General features: G+C 38.1%; 1 protein-coding gene across 6 annotated transcripts in view; it reads left to right on the forward strand.

Moving 5' to 3' along the window:
* UNC13C (unc-13 homolog C) overlaps positions 1–24,288 on the forward strand; it is a 613,180-nt gene that overhangs the window by 33,248 nt on the left and 555,644 nt on the right. For all 6 annotated transcript variants that reach the window (XM_040492731.1, XM_040492733.1, XM_040492734.1 and 3 more), the window contains exon 6: positions 33–3,281. In XM_040492731.1, the coding sequence (XP_040348665.1) occupies positions 290–3,281 (2,992 nt within the window). In that variant the 5' untranslated portion in view covers positions 33–289. The remainder of the gene's footprint in view (positions 1–32; positions 3,282–24,288) is intronic.

Genomic DNA, 24,288 nt, shown 5'->3' on the forward strand with positions numbered 1-24,288 from the left:
CTGATAATCATTTCAACATTTCTTTCTTTTAGACACTATATGAAGTTATGTGGAAATGAGAGAGATTCATGAAACCCCTTCTCCGGGAGAGAATGTCTTTCATAAATGGAGCTTTGCTTATGGTTGTCACAGGACATTGACACTGCAGCAGAACCATGGCTGCCATTCTTGGTAGTTTCAGTAATTCACAGAACATCTGAACAGAGATGCTTGCCTTGGATTTACAGATTTTCATCCTGATACTTTGTTTACTACTTCGGGGCAGGAAAACTTGCACTAATTGCTCTCCATGGTGGCTAATCTTTTCAAGAGCCTGATTTTACCTTACATACATAAGCTTTGCAAAGGAATGTTTACAAAGAAACTGGGAAATACAACCAAAAAAAAAGAGAATCGTCAGCACAAAAAGGATCAAGACTTTGCTACTGCTGGCCAGACCAAAACCCCTAAATTTTCTAATACCTTAAAAAGCACTGTAAAGAAGATTGCGAAGTGTTCATCTACTCGCAACTTATCCACTGAAGAAGACGAGACTAATAAAGAATTTTCCCTCTCACCAACATTCAGTTACCGAGTAGCTATCGCCAATGGCCTACAAAAGAATATTAATGTAACTAACAGTGATAATGAGGATCTGCTTCAAGAGTTATCTTCAATTGAGAGTTCCTATTCAGAATCACTCAACGAACTAAGGAGTAGTACAGAAAACCAGGCACAGTCAACACACACAATGCCAGTTAGACGCAATAGAAAGAGTTCAAGCAGCCTGGCCCCCTCTGAGGGCAGTTCTGATGGAGAACGCACTTTACATAGCTTAAAGCTAGGAGCTTTACGCAAACTGAGAAAATGGAAAAAGAGTCAGGAATGTGTTTCATCAGATTCAGAGTTGAGCACAATGAAGAAAACCTGGGGAATAAGAAGTAAATCTTTGGACAGAACTGCACGAAACCCAAAGACAAATGCCCTCGAGCCAGGATTCAGTTCCTCTGGCTGCATTAGCCAAACACATGATGTCATGGAAATGATCTTTAAGGAACTTCAGGGGATAAGTCAGATCGAAACGGAACTCTCTGAACTACGAGGGCATGTCAATGCTCTCAAGCATTCTATAGATGAGATCTCCAGCAGTGTGGAGGTTGTACAAAGTGAAATTGAGCAGCTACGTACAGGGTTTGTCCAATCTCGGAGGGAAACCAGAGACATTCATGATTATATTAAACATTTAGGTCATATGGGTAGCAAGGCAAGCCTGAGGTTTCTAAATGTGCCTGAAGAAAGATTTGAATACATTGAAAGTGTGGTGTATCAAATTCTAGTAGATAAAATGGGCTTTTCAGATGTACCAAATGCAATTAAAATTGAATTTGCTCAAAGGATAGGACACCAGAGGGACTGCCCAAATGCAAAGCCTCGACCCATACTCGTGTACTTTGAAACCCCTCAGCAAAGAGATTCTGTATTAAAAAAATCATACAAACTCAAAGGAACAGGCATTGGAATCTCAACAGATATTCTTACTCATGACATAAGAGAAAGAAAAGAAAGAGGGATACCATCCTCCCAGACATATGAAAGCATGGATATAAAGCTGTCTACTCCAGAGCCCAAAAGCAAGAAGAATAATTGGCAGTCACCTGATGACAGTGATGGAGAGCTGGAATCTGACCTCAATAGAAATAGTTACGCTGTGCTTTCCAAGTCAGAGTTTCCAACAAAAGGAAGTACTTCCAAGTCAAGTTCAAAATCACACAATTCAAGAGCCAAGAATAAAACTGCTAGTGGCAGCAGAATTTCAAGTAAGTCTGATTATGATAAAATTTCCTCACAATTGCCAGAATCAGATAATTTGGAAAAACAAACTACAACCCATTATGCAGATGCTACACCCCTCTGGCATTCACAGAGTGATTTTTTCACTGCTAAACTTAGTCGTTCTGAATCAGATTTTTCCAAGTTGTGTCAATCTTACTCAGAGGATTTTTCAGAAAATCAGTTTTTCACTAGAACTAATGGAAGCTCCCTCCTGTCATCTTCAGACCGAGAACTTTGGCAGAGGAAGCAGGAGGGCACAGCCACCTTGTATGACAGTCCTCAGAATCAACATTTGAAAGGGGCACTTCAGGGTGTCCAAGGGCAGAGTGAAATTGAGAACACAGAAACTGTGGATAGTGGAATGAGTAATGGTCTGGTATGTGCATCTGGGGACAGAAGTCATTACAGTGATTCTCAGCTCTCTTTACATGAGGATCTTTGTCCGTGGAAGGAATGGAATCAAGTAGAGCAAGGCACTGATTTAGGTTTAGATTCATCCACCCAGGAAGCTTTTGACTATGACACAAACAGTCTATCTGATCAACAACTAGATGTTTACAATAAAGACCTAGAAGACTTGGGAAAGGGCCACAGTGACTTTCAGGATGACTCTGAGAGCTATGATTTAACCCAAGATGACAATTCATCTCCATGCCCTGGGTTGGATAATGAACCACAAGGCCAATGGGTTGGCCAATATGATTCTTACCAGGAAGCAAATTCTAATGATCTGTACCAAAATCAAAACCAATTGTCCATGATGTATCGAAGTCAAAGTGAATTGCAAAGCGATGATTCAGAGGATGCCCCACCCAAATCTTGGCATAGTCGATTAAGTATTGACCTTTCTGATAAGTCTTTCAGTTTCCCAAAATTTGGATCTACATTACAGAGAGCTAAATCAGCATTGGAAGTGGTATGGAACAAAAGCACACAGAGTCTCAGTGGGTATGAAGATAGTGGCTCTTCCTTAATGGGGAGATTTCGGACATTATCCCAATCAACTGCAAATGAGTCAAGTACCACCCTTGATTCTGATGTCTACACAGAGCCTTTTTACTACAAAGCAGAGGATGAGGAGGACTATAGTGAACCAGTGGCTGATAATGAGACAGATTATGTTGAAGTGATGGAGCAAGTCCTTGCAAAGCTAGAAAACAGGACTAGTATGACTGAAACAGATGAACAAATGCAGGTATACGATCATCCTTCATATGAAACACCTTATGAAACCCCACAAGATGAGGGTTATGATGTGCAGGCAGATGATATGGTTAGTGAAGGAGGATTGGAGCCATTAAATGAAACATCAGCTGAAATGGAAATAAAAGAAGATGAAAACCAAAACATCCCTGAACAGCCCATGGAAATCATAAAGCCAAAGAGAATTCGTCCTTCTTTCAAAGAAGCAGCTTTAAAAGCCTATAAGAAACAAATGGCAGAATTAGAAGAGAAGATCCTGGCTGGAGGTACTCATGTTTACATGCTACATTTTGAGCTAGTTGTATTTTAACGTTGGGTGGTGCTTCTTTAGAGTATGTTCTGTATTTACTCTTGGGAGAAAGAATGTATTTGCAAGAAATTTGCATGTTTATTCTGAGAAGGGTATTAGTTTACTCTGCTCCCCCCACAAGTTGGGCTTGATGATTTAAAATCAGGGTGTTTTCAAATAGATCATACTAAAATGAGCCCAGATTTCTCTGCTAGGGTTAGGAACAAACCCCATTTCATATTAACTAACTTTGTGGCATCAGTCATCAAAAGGAAAAAAAAAGGGGGGGGGGCAAGTGAAATCGAACAGCAACCCGGAATTACTTTTTGGTTCTATTAGGTTTACAAGGATGAGGAGAATGCTATAATTTTAAAGAATTAGGAACCATAGACTCCAGTTTTACCCCTCCCATCAAATCTATACTTTGAAGCCTGCCATAAGGGGGAGGTGGATATGCATAGCCAACCCTAGCCAGTCCCATGGAGGACCATTGCCTCCATCACGGCTTACTGATGAAGCTGAGGGAGTACAGTATAGCCAAAACCCTAGGCCATGACTGAATGGTCACAAAGCACTCTTTGAAGAGGAGTCAGTAATGAGTCAAGTTCTCTCCTAAAGAGAAGTCTCTTCCCCCCTTATGATATTGAAAAGAGCTATTCTTATAAAATTCTTACTTAAGAATTTTACTTGATTTTTCCGAGGGAACAATTTTGGTTCATCCACTTTTGAAAACTAGCCACTTGTAAATAGGTGTTTTTGACTTTTTATTTTCTACCAAACTTCTCCTGCACTTACCCCAATCTCTTACCATTTATGTTATTTCCATGCTTATCACTTTTATCTTTAGGGTAGTTTGATATTATCTCAGTTGTAATGAATTTTATATTGTTAAAGTTGTCCTTATTTATGGCATTGTAGTCTTTAATGTATTTACATAACATTTCTTAAAGGTATATATTAAGATGATCAACTGTCCTTGCCATTATGAAATAATATAACAATTTCCTCAGCCAGTAGCTGATGACAGCATCTTTGTCTTGAACAAATTTGTTGTTAGACATTCCTTAAAACTGGTGATTTTCTTGTTGATAGGGCTAGATTATTGAATAGTCAGATACCTTTATTGTTAAACTGTTTCAGGCCCTAAGGCAATCGAAATAACAATTAGGATTATGTAACTTATTTAAAGAACAACATGAGTTAAAGGGATCTTGGGTGCCTTGGCTGTGACTTTGTTGTTTTCAGGAGGCAGTTCTCAACTATATTTAAAGCCAACGTGAATGTGCAGAGTAATCAAAATTTTATGAAATAATAATTCATACTGGAATAATAACTATCTTATTTAAGAGTGATGTTTAATATTTAGATATCCTTATTACTGAAACTCAGTTAATAGTTTCTTGGGATAAAGGCCAACATGTGGATTCAGGTAAGTCTACTTAAGGGCATCTTAAGACTAACCAGTGTGCTGGAGTATGTGTCTATTGTGATTTAATAGATGTTTTAATGCCAGGTGGTTAAAGTATCTGAAATGTTAGGCAATATTATAAAAATTCCAAAACTATAAATTTCAAAAAGTTGATCGTCATTAACTTTTAAAAATTCCAAGTTAGCTTATGTTTTCACTCATATGTGGATCTTCAGAAAATTAACAGAAGACCATGGGGGAGGGGAGGGGAAGAGGAAAAAAAAGTTACAGAGAGGGAGGGAGACAAACCATAAGAGACTCTTGGATACTGAGAACAAACTGAGGGTTGATGCAGGGTGGGGGAGAGGGGAAAGTGGGTGATGGGCATCGAGGAGGGCACTTGTTAGGATGAACACTGGGTGTTGTATAGAAACCAATTTGACCATAAATTATATTAAAAACAAAAAATTCCAAAGTAGCAAATATCTACAAAGTAGATTGTTAGGAGTATTGACCCTTCGAGTAGTTAACAACCTTAATAGTCCAGTGGCACTTTTCCTTAGAGAACAGAAATACACTTAGTTAACTGCACATCACCAATTTAAGAATCTGAAAATAGGTAAAACAATGTTGTGCCATATACCTGATATCTTGGGCCTCGCTATAGAGCACCTAGACCCCTCCGCCATCTTGGAGCTTGACGTGTTATCCTTGAGCTAGCTTTGAATGGAATCTGTTGGGTATCATTTATCCTGAAGGAAGTCAGACACACATCTTTAAGATGCGCTCTGGTTGCTTGAAAGGCACCAGATTGACTACCCAGGAGGCTGCAGTAGCCTAGATTTTAAAGGCCATCTTTTCTTCCTTTGGCAGCAGTCAGGCAGTTGTCTCCCTCCTGTGCCACCAATATGCCTCAGGAGGAAGGGCAGCCAAAGAAGGGCATTTTTCAGGCCCCTTGACTGCTCAGAGCATTCCAGTGAGGTGCCAATTGTCGTGATGGATTTTGTGCCCATGGCCATCTGCTTACTGGGCTTTGGGCAGATGCCAATAGATTTTTCTCTCCATGACTACCATGGAGAGGCTCTCCATCATTAGGTAGCAGAGCTGTTTTTTTTTTTTTTTTCTTTTTCCATTACTAATCTGCCAAGATTAGACTGTAGAGTTCTTGCTATAAAACTCCATAGGATGCAGTTGCCCTGATAGAGCTTTATGGAATTAGAAGTTCATAAATTTAATTGAATTCAACTTCTGTCCTCAGGGTCCTGGTAAAGAGGAATTTTAAAGACCCCAATGTTTATATGCACGGATATTTGGTCATAGTGTTTTTGAGAACTTTCACCTTGAATAGTGTGCCAGTGGGGAAAGGATTTTGTAATGTGTGTAGCCAAAAACTCCATGAGGTCATATTCTTCCCTTGTTGCTGAACCCTGCTGAGTGGTACCTTTTGTGTAGCTGGCCTGAACCCCACACCATGGTAGTGACTCTTGGATCCCTTACTTCCAGTCCTGCTGGAATTAACTATTGTCTCCTCTGAATTCTCAGATACCTGCCTTTTATGGCACTAGCTTCTACCTTACATACTGACAGTTTCTCATTTTCTCTTCTAAATTGTCTTCTAAAGGTGAGAGGTTTGTTGTTTTCATTCTTTCATTTGCACTGTGCCTAGACCAATGCTTTATATGGAGTAGTCACTGAGTTAATATGTGTTGGATGAATGCTGAATCAAGGGGAACAGTATACTAAATAGAAAGCACAACAAGTTTCAAAGTCAAATCCAAAGTGTGGCCCATAAGACTATGACTTTATGTTTTGAGAGTTTAGAAGTATGGTTTGAAATAAAAGCTTGTTATTACTATTTAAAATTTATTTAAAAGTTCTTACATTTAAAAAAATTATAAATTTGGGTATAGTTGATACATGATGTTACATTAGTTTCAGGTGTTCAACATAGTAATTTGACAAGTTTATACATTATACTGTGCTCACCCAAAGTGTAGCTACCATCTGTCACCATACAATGTTATTATGGTACTGTTGACTATATCCCCTGTGTTGTACCTTTTATTCCCATAACTTATTCATTCCATAACTTGAAGCTAGTATCTCCCATTCCCCTTTACCCAATTTGTCTATTCCCCCAACTCCCTCCCTCTGGCAAGCATCAGTTTGTTGTCTGTATTTATAGGTCTGATTCTGTTTTTTATTTGTTCATTTATTCATTTATTTATATTTTTTAGATTCCACTAATGAGTGGAATTGTATGGTATTTATCTTTCTTAGTCTGACTTATTTCATTTAGCATAATACCCTCTAGGTCCATCTATGTTGTCACAAATAGCAAGAAGTCATCCTTTTTATGGCTGTGTAGTATTCCTGTATACTGTGTGTGAGTGTGTGTCCCCCCACATACCCCCCCCACCCACACCCCACATCTTCCTTATCTATTCATCAGTTGTATTGTTTCTATAACTTGACTATTATCAATAATGCTGCAGTAAGCATAGTAGTGCATATATCTTTTTGAATTAGTAAAAGCTTATTATTGAGTACTAGTACATACTAGATACTTTCCAGGAAGTTTATTTGTTTATTTTTATTTCTTACAACACCACTAGGAATTATTCTGTTATGATTCTGTTTTACAGGTAAGGAAACTGAGATGGTGAAAACCTGCATAACTTACTCAATGTCATACAGATAGTAAGAGGAGGGTCCAGAGTTAAATAGATGGTTATTTTGATTATTTAGAGCAGCCATATGCTAACTCACTTCAGAGATTAGGTATTCATGTTTTAAGGTGGAAAAACATGATCAAAAAGGAAGGACAGCATTAGTCACAGTTGTATTACAACTAAAGGATTTTCATTAAAAAACAGTAATAATATGAAAGGCACTGAGGTTTTGATATAAAATAGTTCATTCTTAGTTTTTCTGTTACAAGTCCTTGGTACATCGTATAAATCAAGGCTTGTAGAGCCCAATAAATACTGCACGACAGCAGCTTGAGGGATGATTTATTTGAAGTCTGAGTACACTTGACGTGGAATTAGAGTCTAACATCAGTTGGAAGTAAATTTTTTTAGCAGAACAAAAATCTCATTTTGTTTTGAAATGCCATTCCCAGGCTGTGTGTAGATTCTGAAAGAGACTGTGACATCTGTGATTAGCATAATTAATGATATTTTTACCATGGTGTGCATTTTGTTTTCTAATAGCTATAGAGTTTTGTGGAAATATTTTGGCTTCCAACATAGATATGCAGTTTAATGTAAAATATTTTCCTAAGATTGAGACTTTATTACATTGGACGGGTGGTTCCCAACCTGGCTGGTTGTTAGAATCACCTGGGGAGCTTCTGTAGTACTTGTTGTTCCCAACAAGTGTTGTACAATTATAAATTTTTAGGATTATGTCATAAACGTTTGATTTTGTGGTTCTGTATTTGGGACCATGGATATTTATCCAAAATTGTATGTGTTAATGATGAATTATATGTGCACTTGTAAATAAAACTCACACACACACCCACACATAAAATCATAATAAAAGAAAATCCAGAAAATCCGAAGGTTAAAAGTAAAATTAACATCTCCTTCTATTCTTCAGAGAAAGATGGTTTGACACTCTATAAACATATATATACCTCCTTTATTTTTAAATTTAACATAAATGATATTACATGTCATATACGCATGTTCTGCATCTTGCTCTTGTCATATATATATTTGAAAGATGTTCCATATGGTTCCACCATAGTTCTACAAATGGTGGAGAATGCATAGAATATAAATTTACTTAAGTTTCTTTTTCTTTCAATCAAAAGGACATTTTTAGAATTCTGTATATTTTAACATGATGAAATAGGCATAATCAAAATAGGCAAGAATAAAAACATGACTTTTTCCCCTTTAGGTCAATCACATTTGTGAGAAGGCTAGTTATTCTTTCTATGATGATGTAACCTATACATCTCCAAGATTAAATCTCTGGAATTGACTTAAATTCTGGGATTAATGTTTAAGAAGAATAATATTTCAACTACGTTTTGGGGCTTTTCTGGCCCAAATCTATCAAGAGATACTTCTCAAACTTGAGAGTCCAGGCCAGGAGGGATGGGATGTGCCTTTTTAATAAACTCCCTAAGTGCTTCTGATGTAGGTGATCATCAGAACACATTTAAAGAGTACTGTGTAGCAAACATTACACCTATGCATTTATTTAGAGTTGTTTTCTCTCTTCTTTTTTTTTTTTTTAAATTAGAAGAGATAGAATCAGTCTAAGGAAATACAGGTATGCTTTTCTTAACTTAAAAACAAATACAGAATTATTTCCTAGTTCTCCAGAGCAGTAGGTTATCACATTTATGGAAAGATTTTGGTAGTATCTACTCATTAAAGCATAGGCAAGAAACAGATATATTCCTTGAAAGGTGTATGTAAACTGAAAATTTTAGAAAGTAGCTATTTGAAAAATTCTAGGAGATTTTGCCATAGAAAATATTCAGCGAATCACCCATCATCCTACATATCCCACATTTTATTTTTTTTTTGTTTGTTTTTACATTTTGCTGTTTTTTCATGTTTGAGACTTGAGGAGGAGGAGGAGGAGGAGGAGGAGGAGGAGTAGAAGTAGTAGAAGATCTTTCCTTAAAGTAAGTATAGCAGTACTGGTCATGGTAGAAGGCAACCCATGTATAAAATGTTCCATTAAAATGCAATGTATAGTAATAAACTTGTGGTTTAGTATGGTTTGATTTTTAATATTCTAGAATTACGTATAATACAAAGGGATTGTTTTGAGTTTTGAAACAGAAGATCTAGAAAGAATATCTGTGAAGAGTGAAGTGGCCAAGGTCCCCTAGGGGGAGCAGAAACAGCTGGCATCTTTACTTCTTGCTAGACATAAAGCCCAAATGCACAGGTACAGATGTCCTTCTAGGATACAGGACTGGAAGTCAAAGGGAGTTCCCTTTGAGTAGGGAGACAAGTAATGGTGGTATATATGAGGAGATTAGGTCAAAGTGGAGCCAAAGGTTTCCTTTTCTTTTGGTTTTCTTGCCTTGTTCCTTTTCTTATTTGTTTAGTTTTTGGTTTTATTGTTTTTGTTTTTGTTGTTTAAGTGAAGCCAAGTTTTAAAATATACTCTGGTGTGAGGTAGAACTAAGAGAAAGACTTAAGAAGTCAATACATATTTAATACTTTCCTATCATATTTGGTTCTAGATATTTTTTTTTCAACGTTTATTTATTTTTTTTTGGGACAGAGAGGGACAGAGCATGAACGGGGGAGGGGCAGAGAGAGAGGGAGACACAGAATCGGAAACAGGCTCCAGGCTCTGAGCCATCAGCCCAGAGCCTGACGCGGGGCTCGAACTCACGGACCGCGAGATCGTGACCTGGCTCAAGTCGGACGCTTAACTGACTGCGCCACCCAGGCGCCCCTGGTTCTAGATATTTTAAGATGTTCAATTCTTGCTATAAACTTGGGATGATTTTCTATTTATTAACATATAATTTATATACATAATCTCTGTGATTGATTGATTTTTGTAATCTCTGCATTTTAAAAATGAGATGGCTGAGTCTCGGAGAAGCAAAAGTGAGTCTAGGTCATACCGCTATAATAAGAGTATTGATGTAATGTGATGTTCATCTGACAAAATCCGAAGACTGATGCTATTTCTGTGACATCCTATTGCAACTGTCTTATCATGAAAGGGCATGGCTCATGTGCTTCATGGTCAGCCAGTTTTGTGTTAGCTGCTGTAGTAGTGATCTCTTTTAACAAAAAAAATGAGTAATAATGATTTGGGCTAAGAGATACATCACCTTTTTAGGAAGTTGAGATAATCTGGAAGGGTGACACTTGTCACATTGAAAAAAGTTATTAGGGATAAAGAGTTGTTAATAACAGTAGTTTTTGAGGAATTAAAGCCTTCTATAGAAGGCAGGAAAGAAATTCACAAAGATATACAAAGGCCCTCTTAAAAATAAAAACATAGAGTTCAAATTGTTTATTTATAATTATTAATGGCTCCCAAACTAAAGTACTTTGTAGAAAAGCTAAAAATGGAACACATTTTTCAAGAAAATATTTACTGCCAATGAAACGTGATACTTTCCAGATTGTACTGGGGATGTTGCTTCAAAGACTGCAGTACAAATTTCCAAATTCCAGAGATTCAAGAGTTTTTTGTCAAATTCTCAGATAAATAGGTTTCTTTTTTGGTTCTACTAATGTCATTGTTCATGTTCTTCATGTAAGTTCAGAACAAGATTCTATAGAAATTATGACGCACTTGAGAATTTTCTTCTTGGAATAAAGCTCTGAACTCTGACATAAGACAGAGAAAAGTATAGTTTAATCAGTTGTTATTGATTACATTAAAATGGGAGATACTGGGACCTGGGACAGTTATACCCAATGGGGTAATTCTGGATGTGAGATAAAGCTCAGCAAGTGAAGTTAGAAAGTCCAATGTAGAAGAGAAAATCTTCCATCTGGAGATAATATTTTGGACTATGGATAACTATTAAACCATCTGGGAGTCTAGCTCTGGGTGTCAACTGAGTGAATAGAGAAGAGTTGGGCGCAAAGAGTACTGAGGACTGAGCTGGGCTGAAAGTTGTTTTCTCTGGTAGGGCCTTGGTTACTTGGTTAGGAACTAAGGAAGGCTCTAAACATCCCAGAATGGGAGCTGGTAAAAGAAAAGCAAATCCCAGAGGGATTGATATACTAGCCAAGTTATCAGGAGGTGACCTAGTTACCTGAACTAGGGTCCAAAGTCAGGAATGAGTCTCTAAAACAGATAAAAAAGTCAAATTGTTCCACTAGCATCCAGAAACTGAGTCTCCTTAAGGGCAGAATGATTTGATGCTGAGGCGCAGGTTGCTGGGATGCCCTGACCCCAAATAGGACTATTCCTCATATTTAAGATATTAACTTAGGTTGCCTCCATAGACTACAAGACCAGATAGAACTGAATGCAGTAATGAACTTCTTTAGTATGTCTTATTTCAATTTAGAAGTATGCTGCTGCTTGTCCTTTTTATTTTTTAAAGTGTAGTTATTTATTTTGAGACATAGCAGGGGGGAGGGGGAGAGAGAGTATCCCAAGCAGGTGCTGCGCTGTGACTGTGCAGCCTGATGCAAAGCTCGAACTCACAAACCGTGAAATCGTGATCCTTGCTGAAACCAAGTCAGATGCTTAACCAACTGAGCCACCCAGGCTCTCCCCATCCTTCTTTTTAAAGGTAAATATGTTATGGAATCTTGTCAAGTACACCATTCATCAAACTTCGTTCATGCCGGCTCTCAGCTAGTCACCCAAATAAAAGAAATCTTCAGAGGCTAAAGTGGCTACCATTCAGCAGATTCAAACAACTGTGATAGGACTCGTTTGGCAATCCCAAAGGGTCCTAAAATTAAAGTGAGAAATGCCATTTTATTTTTATTTAGAATAAATGCATGTCCCTACTCATTCCAACAATCCTCATTGCTCTCAACTTATCCCTCACTTTTACCCCAGTTTAACAATGGTAACAGTTTAAAAAGGATGGTACTTATTTTGACAAAAGCACACATATTAATTTTCTTAAGAACTCTATAAGGTGGGTAGCTTAATATTGTATAACATTTGTTGAGTATTTTTTGGGTGCTAGACACTATTCTAAATATATTACACTATATTTACATAATCCTCCAAATAACCCTATTAGATGAGTACTATTATCTCTATTTTATAAATGAGAAACAGAGATAGGGTAACTTAATTAAGGGGAGAAACTACTTTAAAAAGTGGCAGAACCAAGATTTAGAATTAGGTGTTTCTCTTCTAGATTCTTTGTGCCTAACTACTACAGTGTAGTTGAGGACTTTGGAAATTAAATGTTGGTATTCAACTTTACACGATGGAGACCTGATAAGGCAAGATGTCGATTTACCTGACAGCACTGATTTGTCAGCAGACCTATAATTACAAACTGTTCTCTCAAATCATAGGCAAGCATTCAAGCTATCATATTATTCTCCCATTTTACATAATGTTATTACAGGCAACATGATTATCCAGGTGTTATTTCTGTGTAACTTGTGATAAAAGAAATTGTTGATGGCATGTAATAGTGGCAATAAGAAATGACAGTTGAATATGATCATTTTTCTCAGAGAGGTAGGTTAAGGTTCCCCTTAATGCCTTTTCTAATGCTCTGTGAAGTCTGGTGGAAAGCTGATGGTTTTGGTTTTCTATTTCTGTTCTTTAGTGATTACAATTAAAAATATACATACTCAGGGTGCCTGGGTGGCTCAGTCGGTTGAGCGTCTTGATTTCGAGTCAGGTCATGATCTCGCAGTCTGTGAGTTCGAGCCCCACGTCAGGCTCTGTGCTGACAGCTTGGAGCCTGGAGCCTGGAGCCTGGAGCCTGCTTCAGATTCTGTGTCTCCCTCTCACTCTGCCCCTCCCTGCTCATGCTCTGTCTCTGTCAAAAATAAACATTTAAAAAAATTAAAAAAAATACATACTCTCCTGGGCAACCACACACACAGAAAATTGAATTCACTGAGTGCTTTAATAGGGGTATTCTATTTGAAGGAAACCAATAGGAAATTCTCAAGGTTTTCAATATTCCCGTTGCATTCTGAGCACATAAAACAATTTTAATATTTTAAAAAGTTAATTATCACATATATTTAAACCTTACAAAACATCAGTGAGATAGACTATAGCCAATCTCCCCAAGTCTCTGACCTCAAGGTAATTATTGGTAGTTATATAGATTGTAAAACCAACAAGTCATGGGACCAGTATCAATCCAGGACTTTTGTATCCTACTCTGGTACTCTTTGCACAACAACATGTTTTAGCTACTTGCACATATTTATGCTTTTTTACCTGGACATTAGAGCCTCTGGTCTGTAACAAACTTCTGGGGGCTGTGTTGAGTTATTGCTCTGCTGAGTTTAGTGGTTCTCAGAATTTAGAGTGCATAAAAATCACCTGAGAGTACTTGGTTAAAAATATAAGTTATTTGATCCAATCTCCAGTTGGTTCCAATGTGGGATGATCCATGAATCATATTAAGAAATGCCTAATGGCTATTAGTTAATAGACCTTAGTGCTTTTCTCCCTTCATTCTTTCTTGAGTGATTTCATTTGATTTTTTGGCTTAAGTTCCCATATGTGTGCTGATGGTTCTAAATCAGTGTCTTTGGGCTAATTCTCCAAGCTTAGTCCATTATATACATTTATTCTTTCCATCATTAATTGACCCACTAGTGAACTCATTCTTCAGTAAATATTGAATCATCTGCCTGGGCATTGGGATCAAGTGGTGATAAATCTTATTTGGCCTTTGTACTTGTTAAGTGGGTGAGATGAACTTAAAATTTTAAAGTTACACTATATAATTTTAACCATTTATAGCTGCTGTAGAAGTAAATACAAAGTGTTAAAAGAATATTCTAGTTTGGAGGTTAGAGAAGACTTCTGATAGTAATGAAATTTGATCTGAGATCTGAAGATTAAATATACTGAACTAAGAGGAAGGAAAAAGAGCATTCGAGGAAGAGGAAAGAGCATGGACCAGGGTCTTAAGGCAGAAAATGACTTGACATATTTGAGGAACCTAAAGAAAGCCAGGTGCACCTGACCTACATCAAGCAAGGCAGAGAAGGGTATGAAACAAATCTGGTGTAGTAATCAGAAGCCAGATTTTTCTGAGTCCTGTGGATCACTTGGGGATTTTGCTGCTGTTGTTTTTTCCTCTTAGTAATCATGGAAAGCTATGAAAGGGATTACTATAATGAGTTGTAGGACTGCTATAAAATAGGAGACCGCTCATGCCTCAGATACGTCATGCCTAGCACTGAACTCTTTTCTTTGTCTCCTAATCCTGCTTCTCCTTCTGGGTTTCCTGTCTCAATAAATGACACCGCAATCCTCTTGTTTGCTTGGGTCAGAGAATCATCCTCTTTGGCAACTTCACTGTCAGGCCAGTGGACATTTGCATCCTTTCTGGCCATCCGGCACCTGAATTCCTTTCCTGTTGGTGTTCCTGAGTGTGGGAGCCCTTGGAGGGAAAGAGTGCCCGTATCTTGCTGCGGGAAGAAGCTGAAGGGACTGGACATTACTTCTCCCCATGCCCAGCAGCCTTGGCTTGAACACATGACTCAGAACTGGCAGATGGGAAGCTTCTGCCCAGGACTTTGAGTTTGAATCTGTCATTTCATAAGCTCTGACATTTTTACCACATAATGATCTCTCAAATACAGTCTTCTCAGTCACCATTATCTCCACCCTGGTTCTAGAAGCTGCCTTCTCTTGTGTGGACTATGTTAGAGCTTGCGGACTAGCCTTCCTCTTTGTCCTATTACCCCTGCCCCTTCCCCTATCTGTCATGTCTCTGCATACAAATATGCAAAACTACAAAAAAAAATTCTTTGTAGTTACTTCTAGCATGAGGTCCAAACGAGCAGTGAATCCATTGTGCTGAAGATGCCTGCTTGCTTGCTGTACCCCCTCATGAGGCTGTAAACTCGCAGGAAGCAGGGGCTGTGCTGTACCCTGACATCTCTCATACTGCCCACTGTGACCAGCAATGAGACAGTGGAAGATTGTACATAGGAGCCTAGGCTGTGGAGTCAGCCTACAATTGTGCAATCTTAAACAAGTTGTTTACTTTCTCTGTAGTTCACTTTCCTCACTGAAAAAATGAAGAGATCACAAGAATATGTGAGAATAAAACAAACATAAGATGGACTTGAGCCGAACCAGTAGGTAATCAGTAGGGAGCCAATTTACTTAAGAAGCACCAAGACTCCTTTTGATCTTAAATAATTTCTGAGAAGTATGCACCAAAGCCAAATGGTACAATTGCTTTCCTATATATTTTTTAACTGAAGTAAAATTACCATACATAATGCATTTTGGGAAGTGATCAATTAGGTGAGTATTTTTGTGGTTTGAATCCTTGAAAAACTCTGGGCACAAGCTGCTTGAGGGAGTATTAATAGCTAGTTATTGATGTTTTCCTAAAAGACAAAGAAATGCAACAGCCTCAACTCCCTGGCTTGTTAACTTCTTTGCCTTGGGGAAGTTTCGACCTAGAGAACCAAGTAAGTCCATCAACATTTATTGAATACTTAGAAGTGTGATGAGCTCAGGATGAGGGCCTTGGGAAGAGAGAAAACAGAGGATGCAAAGACATACATTCTTTCCTTGCTGAGGTTAGTCTCATTCAGGTCAATTCAGCATTATTTCCTGAGTGAACTGTTGTGAGAATCATCATGGCTTATAGCCAAATATTATTATTAAGTTGTTGATTTAAAAAATACTGATTAGTATGTACCTGAATGTGCAGGTCATCAGAGTTAGAAGAGTAGACACAGGAAAGATAATTTATAACTAGAGAACGAATGACAGTTATGTTTTACTTAGTAATTATTATCTAATTCATAGTAGTTATTACTACTAATGAACTTTAGAAGATAAAAAGGAGTCCTAACATCAAAACTACTGACATTTATTCAACCCAAACTACATATCAGAAGTAAGTACTTCATGTGCATTTATTTAGCTTAAGTGTCTACACACACTTGAGAGGTACACCAGATGTTTCTGGAACTCCATGTTACACTCCTGAGCCTTCCTCTGATCTCAGATGCAGCTGTGGTGGACCACAGCATGGGAGTTCGGCCTCATCCTTCACTGATAGCTTCCAACCTTCTGTTCTTTCAGATTTCTGCCTTGAAGTCTCCCTGATGTTCAGGGATTCCTTCAGCAATCTTCAACAAGGGCCTTCAGTGGTTATTAGGTAAATGCTGCAGACTTCCATTCTTTATGAGACCACACCTCTGGAGGTACTCGCTGGGTCAAAGCCCTATTGTCTGCAGCAGCAACTTCAGTAATGTACCCTTACATTGGTGTCTCTTCCTCCTATCCGTCATCCTCCCTGTTCCTCATTCCTGCTTCCAGATTACCTCTCAGAGAAACTTCCTACCCTCCTGTCTTTGCCCCAGACTCTGCTGGGGGAACGCAAACCAAGACCTGAGGTCAAGACTAGTTATGTCTTTATTTTATCCATGGGATAACAGAGCCTTGGACCAATAAGCTGAGTATCGCTTACCTTGCTGACTCACCTTAAGCAGAACCAGGGTTTGAATGTCTGTTCTTAAATGACTTACCCAAAATTTTGTGAACAATATGAAGGTACTTGTAAAAGAAGCCTAACCAATCACAGTAAGAATGCTTAGGTTTGAGGGGCCTTCAAACTGATCTCAGGCAGTGAGGTGAATTGGGTTAGAACCTATTGTTAGCGATACCAGTAAGTGAGCAGAAACACTTCGGTATACATTGGAAAACACCAGGACAAAATTGTATAGAAGTCAGTAGGGCTTCTATCATCCTGTTCCCCCACTCATTCCAGTCCCTTTCCACCCCAATCTTCTGGGTTGGCAGTGCTGGGTCTTTTGATTGTTAAGTGTCCTGTGGCCACCTGCTCTTTGCTTCATCATCTCCTGCCCTTCTTAACATTCCTTTGTACAATGAATCTGATATTTATTGTTATTAATTTTTAGTTAATAAGCTACATCTCCTGGGAATGTTTGCATTTTTATGCCTTTTCTGTTACACAGTGGTAGGTTTTTCTGCTGACGAAGGCATTTTAGGCAGTTGCAAACAGGTGGGGTATAGTTTTTGGAAAGCATAGCTTGTCCAGATATCTTGACATCATACCATTTTAGCAACTAAGCACACATAAGGCTGAGCTTGAATGAAATCACCTTTGAACAATTTGGATTTTCTACATTTTGAAGTGGACGGACTGATAGAAATAAATGGAAAGAAACAGCATTATTTCTGTCCATTTGGGAAGGTGCACACATGTATGTATTTGCCTGTGTGAATGTTCATGCGTGCATAAAGACTGAGGAAGATTACATCAAATTTATAGTTCGGGATCCAACGATTGCTTTGTGCTGAGTGGTATTGAGTTATGAGTGTATTCATTTATTTCTGTAATTTGATTCTGTTGGTGGCTTTGATTTCTTTGGCATTGTTCAATGTGAGTATATGAATTAGAAAAGTAGTTTGTGGGGAAGGGAGTCATTTCCACATCAAGGTAAATCAAATCACATTGATAAGAAAACACTTTGATTATAAGGCTGAGTAAACATGGGGAATGGTTGGACCAGCGTAGAAGATAACTCTCCAGAGAAACTTTGTCCACCCTGTTGTCCTTACCCATTGCATAAGGGGATGATTACTCAAGTATTAAGTGTAAATAACTATTAGAGAATTTTTTGTCCTATTCCATTTAGCACAAGATCAGATGTTTTGAAAACTCAGATTCACACTTTTAAAGTTCAACAGTGGGGGTGCCTGGGTGGCTCAGTCAGCTGAGTGTCTGACTCTTGATTTCAATTCAGGATCTGATCTCTGGGTCATGGGATCAAGCCCCATGTCAGGGTCTGTGCTGAGTGTGGAGCCTGCTTAAGATTCTCTCTCTATCCCTCTGCTCTTCTGACCCTCTTCCCACCCCCCTCATGCTTTCTTTTCTCAAATTAATGAAATAAAGTGCAACAGTGGAAAACAAAGGAAGGCATGTAGATTTAATGTGGCATTTATTAGATTCATGGCTTTCCATGCTATCAAGAACATTTAAAATCATTTAAACCAATTCTGTCATTTAATAGTTGAGGGAAATGAGGGTCTAGAGGTTAAGTGGGTTTTTTTTTCTTTTTGTCCAAAATCACACACTAATTGTACTGAGGAACTTACTAGAAACTGGTTCTTCTCCTGTAGTCAATTGTAAAACTACATGCTGAATTGCAATAGAAGGATGCTGCTGTTGAAATAGCTCTTCTCTTAGTCATAGCATAGATGCAATTGTCTCAGAGCCCAGTACCTAATTTATAGAAAGAAATACAAATGCAAAATACTTGATGCACTACTATTTACCAATATTAGAACAAAAATCTGAAAATAACAGAAATAAAAATAGAAGGAAATCTTAAAACCTTTGTGAATGTTAGAGAAACATAATTACTTGAGATAATATCTTTTTTAAAAAATTTAATATTTATTTTTTGAGAGGGAGAATGCAAGTGGGGCAGGGGCAGAGAGAGGGGGACAGAGGATCCAAAGTGGGCTCAGCACTGACAGCAGCAAGCCCAGTGAACCTGTGAACCATGAGACCATGACCTGAGCTGAAGTTGAACAGTCAACTGAGCCACCCAGGTGCTCCAATTTTGGTATATGTTAATCCTATTTTTCTCTATTAGGTGATAAGAAAAATGATTGTTTTGCTCACCTTTCTAACTTTGTTATTGTCATCAAATTTAGGGGCTGGAATGGGTATTGTAGAATTTGAGTACAGTTGTTCCCAAGCTCAATGCATGCCAACATCACCTGGGTGAATTTTACATTCAGCGGTTCTAGGCTTTCAGTTGTGAGGATTCTGACTTACTAGGCCTGGAGAAGGACTTGGGAATTTGTATTGTCACTAGGATTCCCTAAGTTTGTGAGGACCAGCAGGTTGGAGAACAAACCCGATCCCCTTGGTTCACAGATGAGAAAAGCTTAACCCAGGTATTAAATTCCTGTGCCTTTTTGGGGGGATGAGGGGTCAGCACAGTGAGTAATGGGAGGAGCCAGGTTTTCAGGAAGTTGTTCCAAGCTTCAGCTTCCTGAAAGCTCACACACTGAGCTGCTTGAGTACATGTGACCTATATGTTCTTTTACTGTGTATTTTTGTGGGCTAGAAAAAGCATCCAACAGGAGCTCTCTAGTAAAATCTCCTATTATGTATACTGCAGTGTCATCATAGGGTCATTGAATGTGTTCAACTCCATGGGGAGAGCCGGAGGGAGGGTGGGAGGAGGGCAGGTTGGGAGAGAGAAATTTAAATAGTGTCAGTGATTATTCTTGCCAATTCATTCAAAGAGAATTTGCTCCTGAGTGGACTTCTCTGGTTTGCTTTCTGCCCCAGGAGGCTGACCTGTGCCTACTGAATCCAGTCTTCTTTGCCAGCAGGCTTCTGGTCAGCTTTGTAGAAGGTCAGATGCAAGAAGGGGAAAGAGGTCAGGGTATCTCTTCTCACTTCCTGCTTCGATGTCTTAGCTCTGGCTGTAGCTGTGTCTCTCTAGTTCATGGCCCTGTTGGCCACCATAGTGGCTATCACCCAGCACTGGGTGTACGTTTTCGTCCCTTTGTCCTTAGGCCCCAGGCACAGTAACTGTTTCCCACAACATCTAGGCTCTAGGACCTTACCATTCACTTTTTATTCCCTTAACCTAATTCTCATTCTGTAACTGCCCCTTTTCTTTTTCATTTGAACTACTGGCATTCTGTTTCCTGTGGACACTTAGATTAATACAAGATGGGAATAGAATTATGTAGTCATTCTAAAATTCCTTTATAGTGCCAGTATCCCCTTGAGCCAAAGTGATTTATCTTTAAGCATACAGTGATGTGAAATTATCTTTTGCACAATTACTTGATTTACATTGCACATTGCTATACATTTTATCATTTTGAATACTATTAATGTACAAATTTTACACAAAACTATGCACATTGTACTTTGTGAGCTATTTAAGATGTTTTCAGACGTGATTTGACTACACAGCCTTTCCTCCTTAGACACTGATTTCAGAACCTCCTTTCTATGGTTTAGTGCAACTTTACAGTACATATCATAAATAGAAAGCTGCAGGGCGTCTGGATGGCACAGTTAAACATCTGACTCTTGATTTGGGCTCAGGTCATGATCTTACAGTTTGTGAGTTGGACCCTTGCGTCGGGCTCTGTGCTGATACTGTAGAGCCTGCTTGAGATTCTCTCTCTCTCTCTCTCTCTCTCTCTCTCTCTCTCTCTCTCTCTCTGCTTGTATCCCGCTTGCATTCTGTCTGAAAATAAACTTAAGGAAAAAAGTTTAAAACTGGGAGGGAGATTATAGAACCAACCTAGAAAACAATTCATCTAATTCCCCAAACATACAATTTACTGTGTTCCAGAAGTCTCAACAAACCCTTCAAAATGCCCCATAGATGAATGTAAATTGGTACATTCACCTTCAAGGACAATTTGGCAATATCTACCAAAGTTTTAAATAAATGTATCCTTTTTCCATCATTTTTTTCTTTTATGAAAGATGCTTTGGATATATGTAAGACTGTTCATCTCAGCACTGTCGTACGTTACACAGTATACAACCTAAACATCCGTTGTCACAAATAACTTAGTATACCGCCTAAACATTCATTGGCATATGAAACAGTATTGTATGGATTAGAGATCCATTAAAAGAGACTTGTTAACGTATAATGTGTTCAGAAAATACATTGTAGAGATGTAGAGATGCTTGAGATATATCAAGATATACTAAAGTGAAAAAATCCCAGATGCAGAAAGCATGTTATGTCACCCTGTTTGTGAAGTATATCCCTATGTTTTTCTTTTTTTGTTTTTTAATTTTTTAACATTTATTTATTGAGAGACAGAGAGTGAGCAGAGAGGGGCAGAGGGAGAGGGAGACACAGAGTTTAAAGCAGGCTCCAGGCTCTGAACTGTCAGCACAGAGCCCGACGCGGGGCTGGAACTCATGAATCGTGAGATCATGACCTGAGCCGAAGGCGGATGCTTAACTGACTGAGCCACCCAGTTGCCCTTGTTTTTCTTTTTTTGTTTTTTTAAATCATAAGCATGTATTATTTGTATAATAAAACCATGTGCCATGGTGATGACAGTGAGAAATTAGACATGCCTAACAGATACCTACTGCCGATTTACTTACTGACTTTGTAGGAACTCATTATCTCCAATTAGGAGATGCCCTATATGGGGAGCCACCTTCAAATTGCACTGCCTTCATTCCAACCACTTTCAATCTACAACCCATTGCTGGGTGCCTGCACCTTTGTCACAGGGAGGGGACTCCGGCTCTGACAAATTCCTGTGTGCACCATCACTGAGGAATGTGGAAGCTGATTTCGGTAGGTGATGAGAAGGTTTTCATCATCAAAAATGTCAGTGACACAAATGAGAATGTACGAGAGCATTATGCCAGGAAGCGGGGAAGGCCAGGGCAAGACTCCAAAAGCCTGAGCAACTCACAGATTTCACACAGAAGGAAGGTGTTAAATCAAAGAGAGCAGGGTTTACATTCTTAGATGAAGCCGTTGGCTGCCAGAAAGAGATAGAAAAGATGAATATGTGCTCATAAATTCCTCTATCTTAAAAGGCAGTTTGGGTAGTAATACTTCAGCGATTTTGTAGGCTGGCCATATGGGACTTGAGGTTGTGAAGAATTATTGCCATGCTAGGGCCTTGCAAGCCAAGTTGAGAGGTTTTTCTTCAGACCACAACCCTTTCCTTCCCAGGGACACTTGTATCTATCCACCTTTAGTCTCTTATTCATTCCTGAAGAAACTTAGAACCCTAAGCATTTGTCTGTAGATGCTAAGTGAATAGTGATAGAACACTTACAGGGGAAGTCATGGGAATGTCTTGTATAAGTTGGACAATTAGCTTTTAAACTGAACACTACCTCCCAAAACAGGCCAAACTAATTTCTAGTGTTAGAAATCAGGTTAGTTGTTACTCTAGCAAATAGACGATCTGCTACTATATTTCAAATGTTTATAGATGCTAGCATAATTAATACATTATAAACTCATTTCAATGTGTAAGTGAATTAAAGGTTTCTATTGCTGTGATCAGTAGATGCTAAGATAGCAAAAAAATTATTGACATTTTCTGATTGCTTACCCAATGGCAAGTATTGTCATTATCCTTTTGGATATATATTGAGTTACATACATTTTTTTTTTTTTTTTTTTTTGCATTATGACCCGGTGAGGAAAATATAATTATTCCCTTAACTTTATAGCTGAGGAGGGCAGGGAATAGAGAGTTTAAACTGCTTGCCTAGAGCACATTATGAAGAAACTCAGAGTGGAACACCTTGGTCTTTTTGAATCTAAAATGCTTTTATCCACTTCACCCCAGTGTCTAAAAATACAACTACTATTGAAGGGGAAACCTGCAAAATTATGTGAAAGCTAAAGAGAGTCTCTAGTACTCAAAATAGCTGGAAAAGGTGATGTTAAACTTGAGCCAGCAATTTCTCTTTCAAGAAGCATTCCGGGATTAGGAACACTTTTAAATGGAAAGCACAGAGAGTACTAGGCCAGGTCTCCATTGAATGCTGGATCCTTTGGTTAGCCAAGCAATATAAAAGAAATCACATTGTTTTCACATCAGGCTCAACTTCTTGGCAGTTCTGCCTTTTCATGTGGGCAGAGTGGTCGTTTCTGGTGACCTAAGTAAAGGAAGGGCAGAAGGTTCATTAGTTTAGTGATTGTCTTTACTGTACCTGGGATCCTCTGATCTGAGTCATTGAAATTTTTCCAAGTTTGTGCAATTATAGAGATTCAGAGGTAAAATCTGAAAAATCTTTGGAAGTTCTTCATTTTGTTGTAGTCTTCTAACACCTCACGCTACCACTTGGAAAAATATTTTGGGGGACTACATCTAGCATTTTGTTTCACTCGTGGTTTTTTGTGTGTCCTATTTTTTTTTCCAAAAAAAGTCACTTGTATTTATTGTATGAAATTTGACAAATGTAAGAGAATCTCTATTCTTTTGCCAAAAAGTGGGACATATAAAATTGAGCCAGTTTGTGTGTGTGTGAAGACAACTTTTGAGCAAGAAAATTCTATTTATATATATTGTTTGACATTAATATTCAATTTATTAAATTTTTTTAAAATACAGTTTTTCTTGTGCTTGTAAGTTCAACCTATATATATTATTCTATTTAGGGATATAGTAAAAATCACTTGTCAAAAGCAAGGAGGTTTTGAATTAATGTTATGTTCCATTTACAAATGAAGCTAACTATATAACTTTAAATTTTTTGAATTGCATTTCTACATTAAAATATTTGGTTTTCTCTTTGGGAATTTTAATTGACTGGTAAACAGAAGCTTCCCAAGTGATTAAGTAGTTCTTTAAAATGTAACAAGTTAAACTTATAAATAAGGTGAAGATTAAGTTTTCTTACACATCCCAACAAGGTTTAGAAACTTAAATTCTCTTTGAATAACTGAGATCACAATTCCAATATCAGTTGTTTAAATTTAGAATCCTGAGGCTTATGTTAGCTTCATTAATGGTCTTAAATATTTCTAAAAGTTTTGTGGCCAAGTGTATCCAAACCCTTTGTTTCCATTTTTACAAAATCATTTTCCTAAACTTAATACATTATTTTCTATTTATAGATTTGATTTATCATCTCCATGCTAAGTTCCAAGCATTCCCCTTTAAGGCCAATTGAGGTTACAAATCAGTGGGCATTTGTGGGCCTGGATGTGGTCTTTGATTCTCCCTGTATGTCTTAGGTACAAACTGACTGCTTGTAATAGTTGCTGTAACAACAGAGACTCCGTGTCCTTGAGAGGACATTGTCATCTCCTAAGTTCAGACTATTATTATGTATATTTCTGTCTACTCCTATTGGGATTGCTTATAATTATCTTCATGGCTGGCTTAGGTTTTATATTTATTTAATTCTCTTACT

The sequence above is a fragment of the Herpailurus yagouaroundi genome, unplaced genomic scaffold, assembly GCF_014898765.1.
Source record: "Herpailurus yagouaroundi ecotype Mexico unplaced genomic scaffold, PumYag 184, whole genome shotgun sequence".
NCBI classification, from domain to species: Eukaryota; Metazoa; Chordata; class Mammalia; order Carnivora; family Felidae; genus Herpailurus; species Herpailurus yagouaroundi.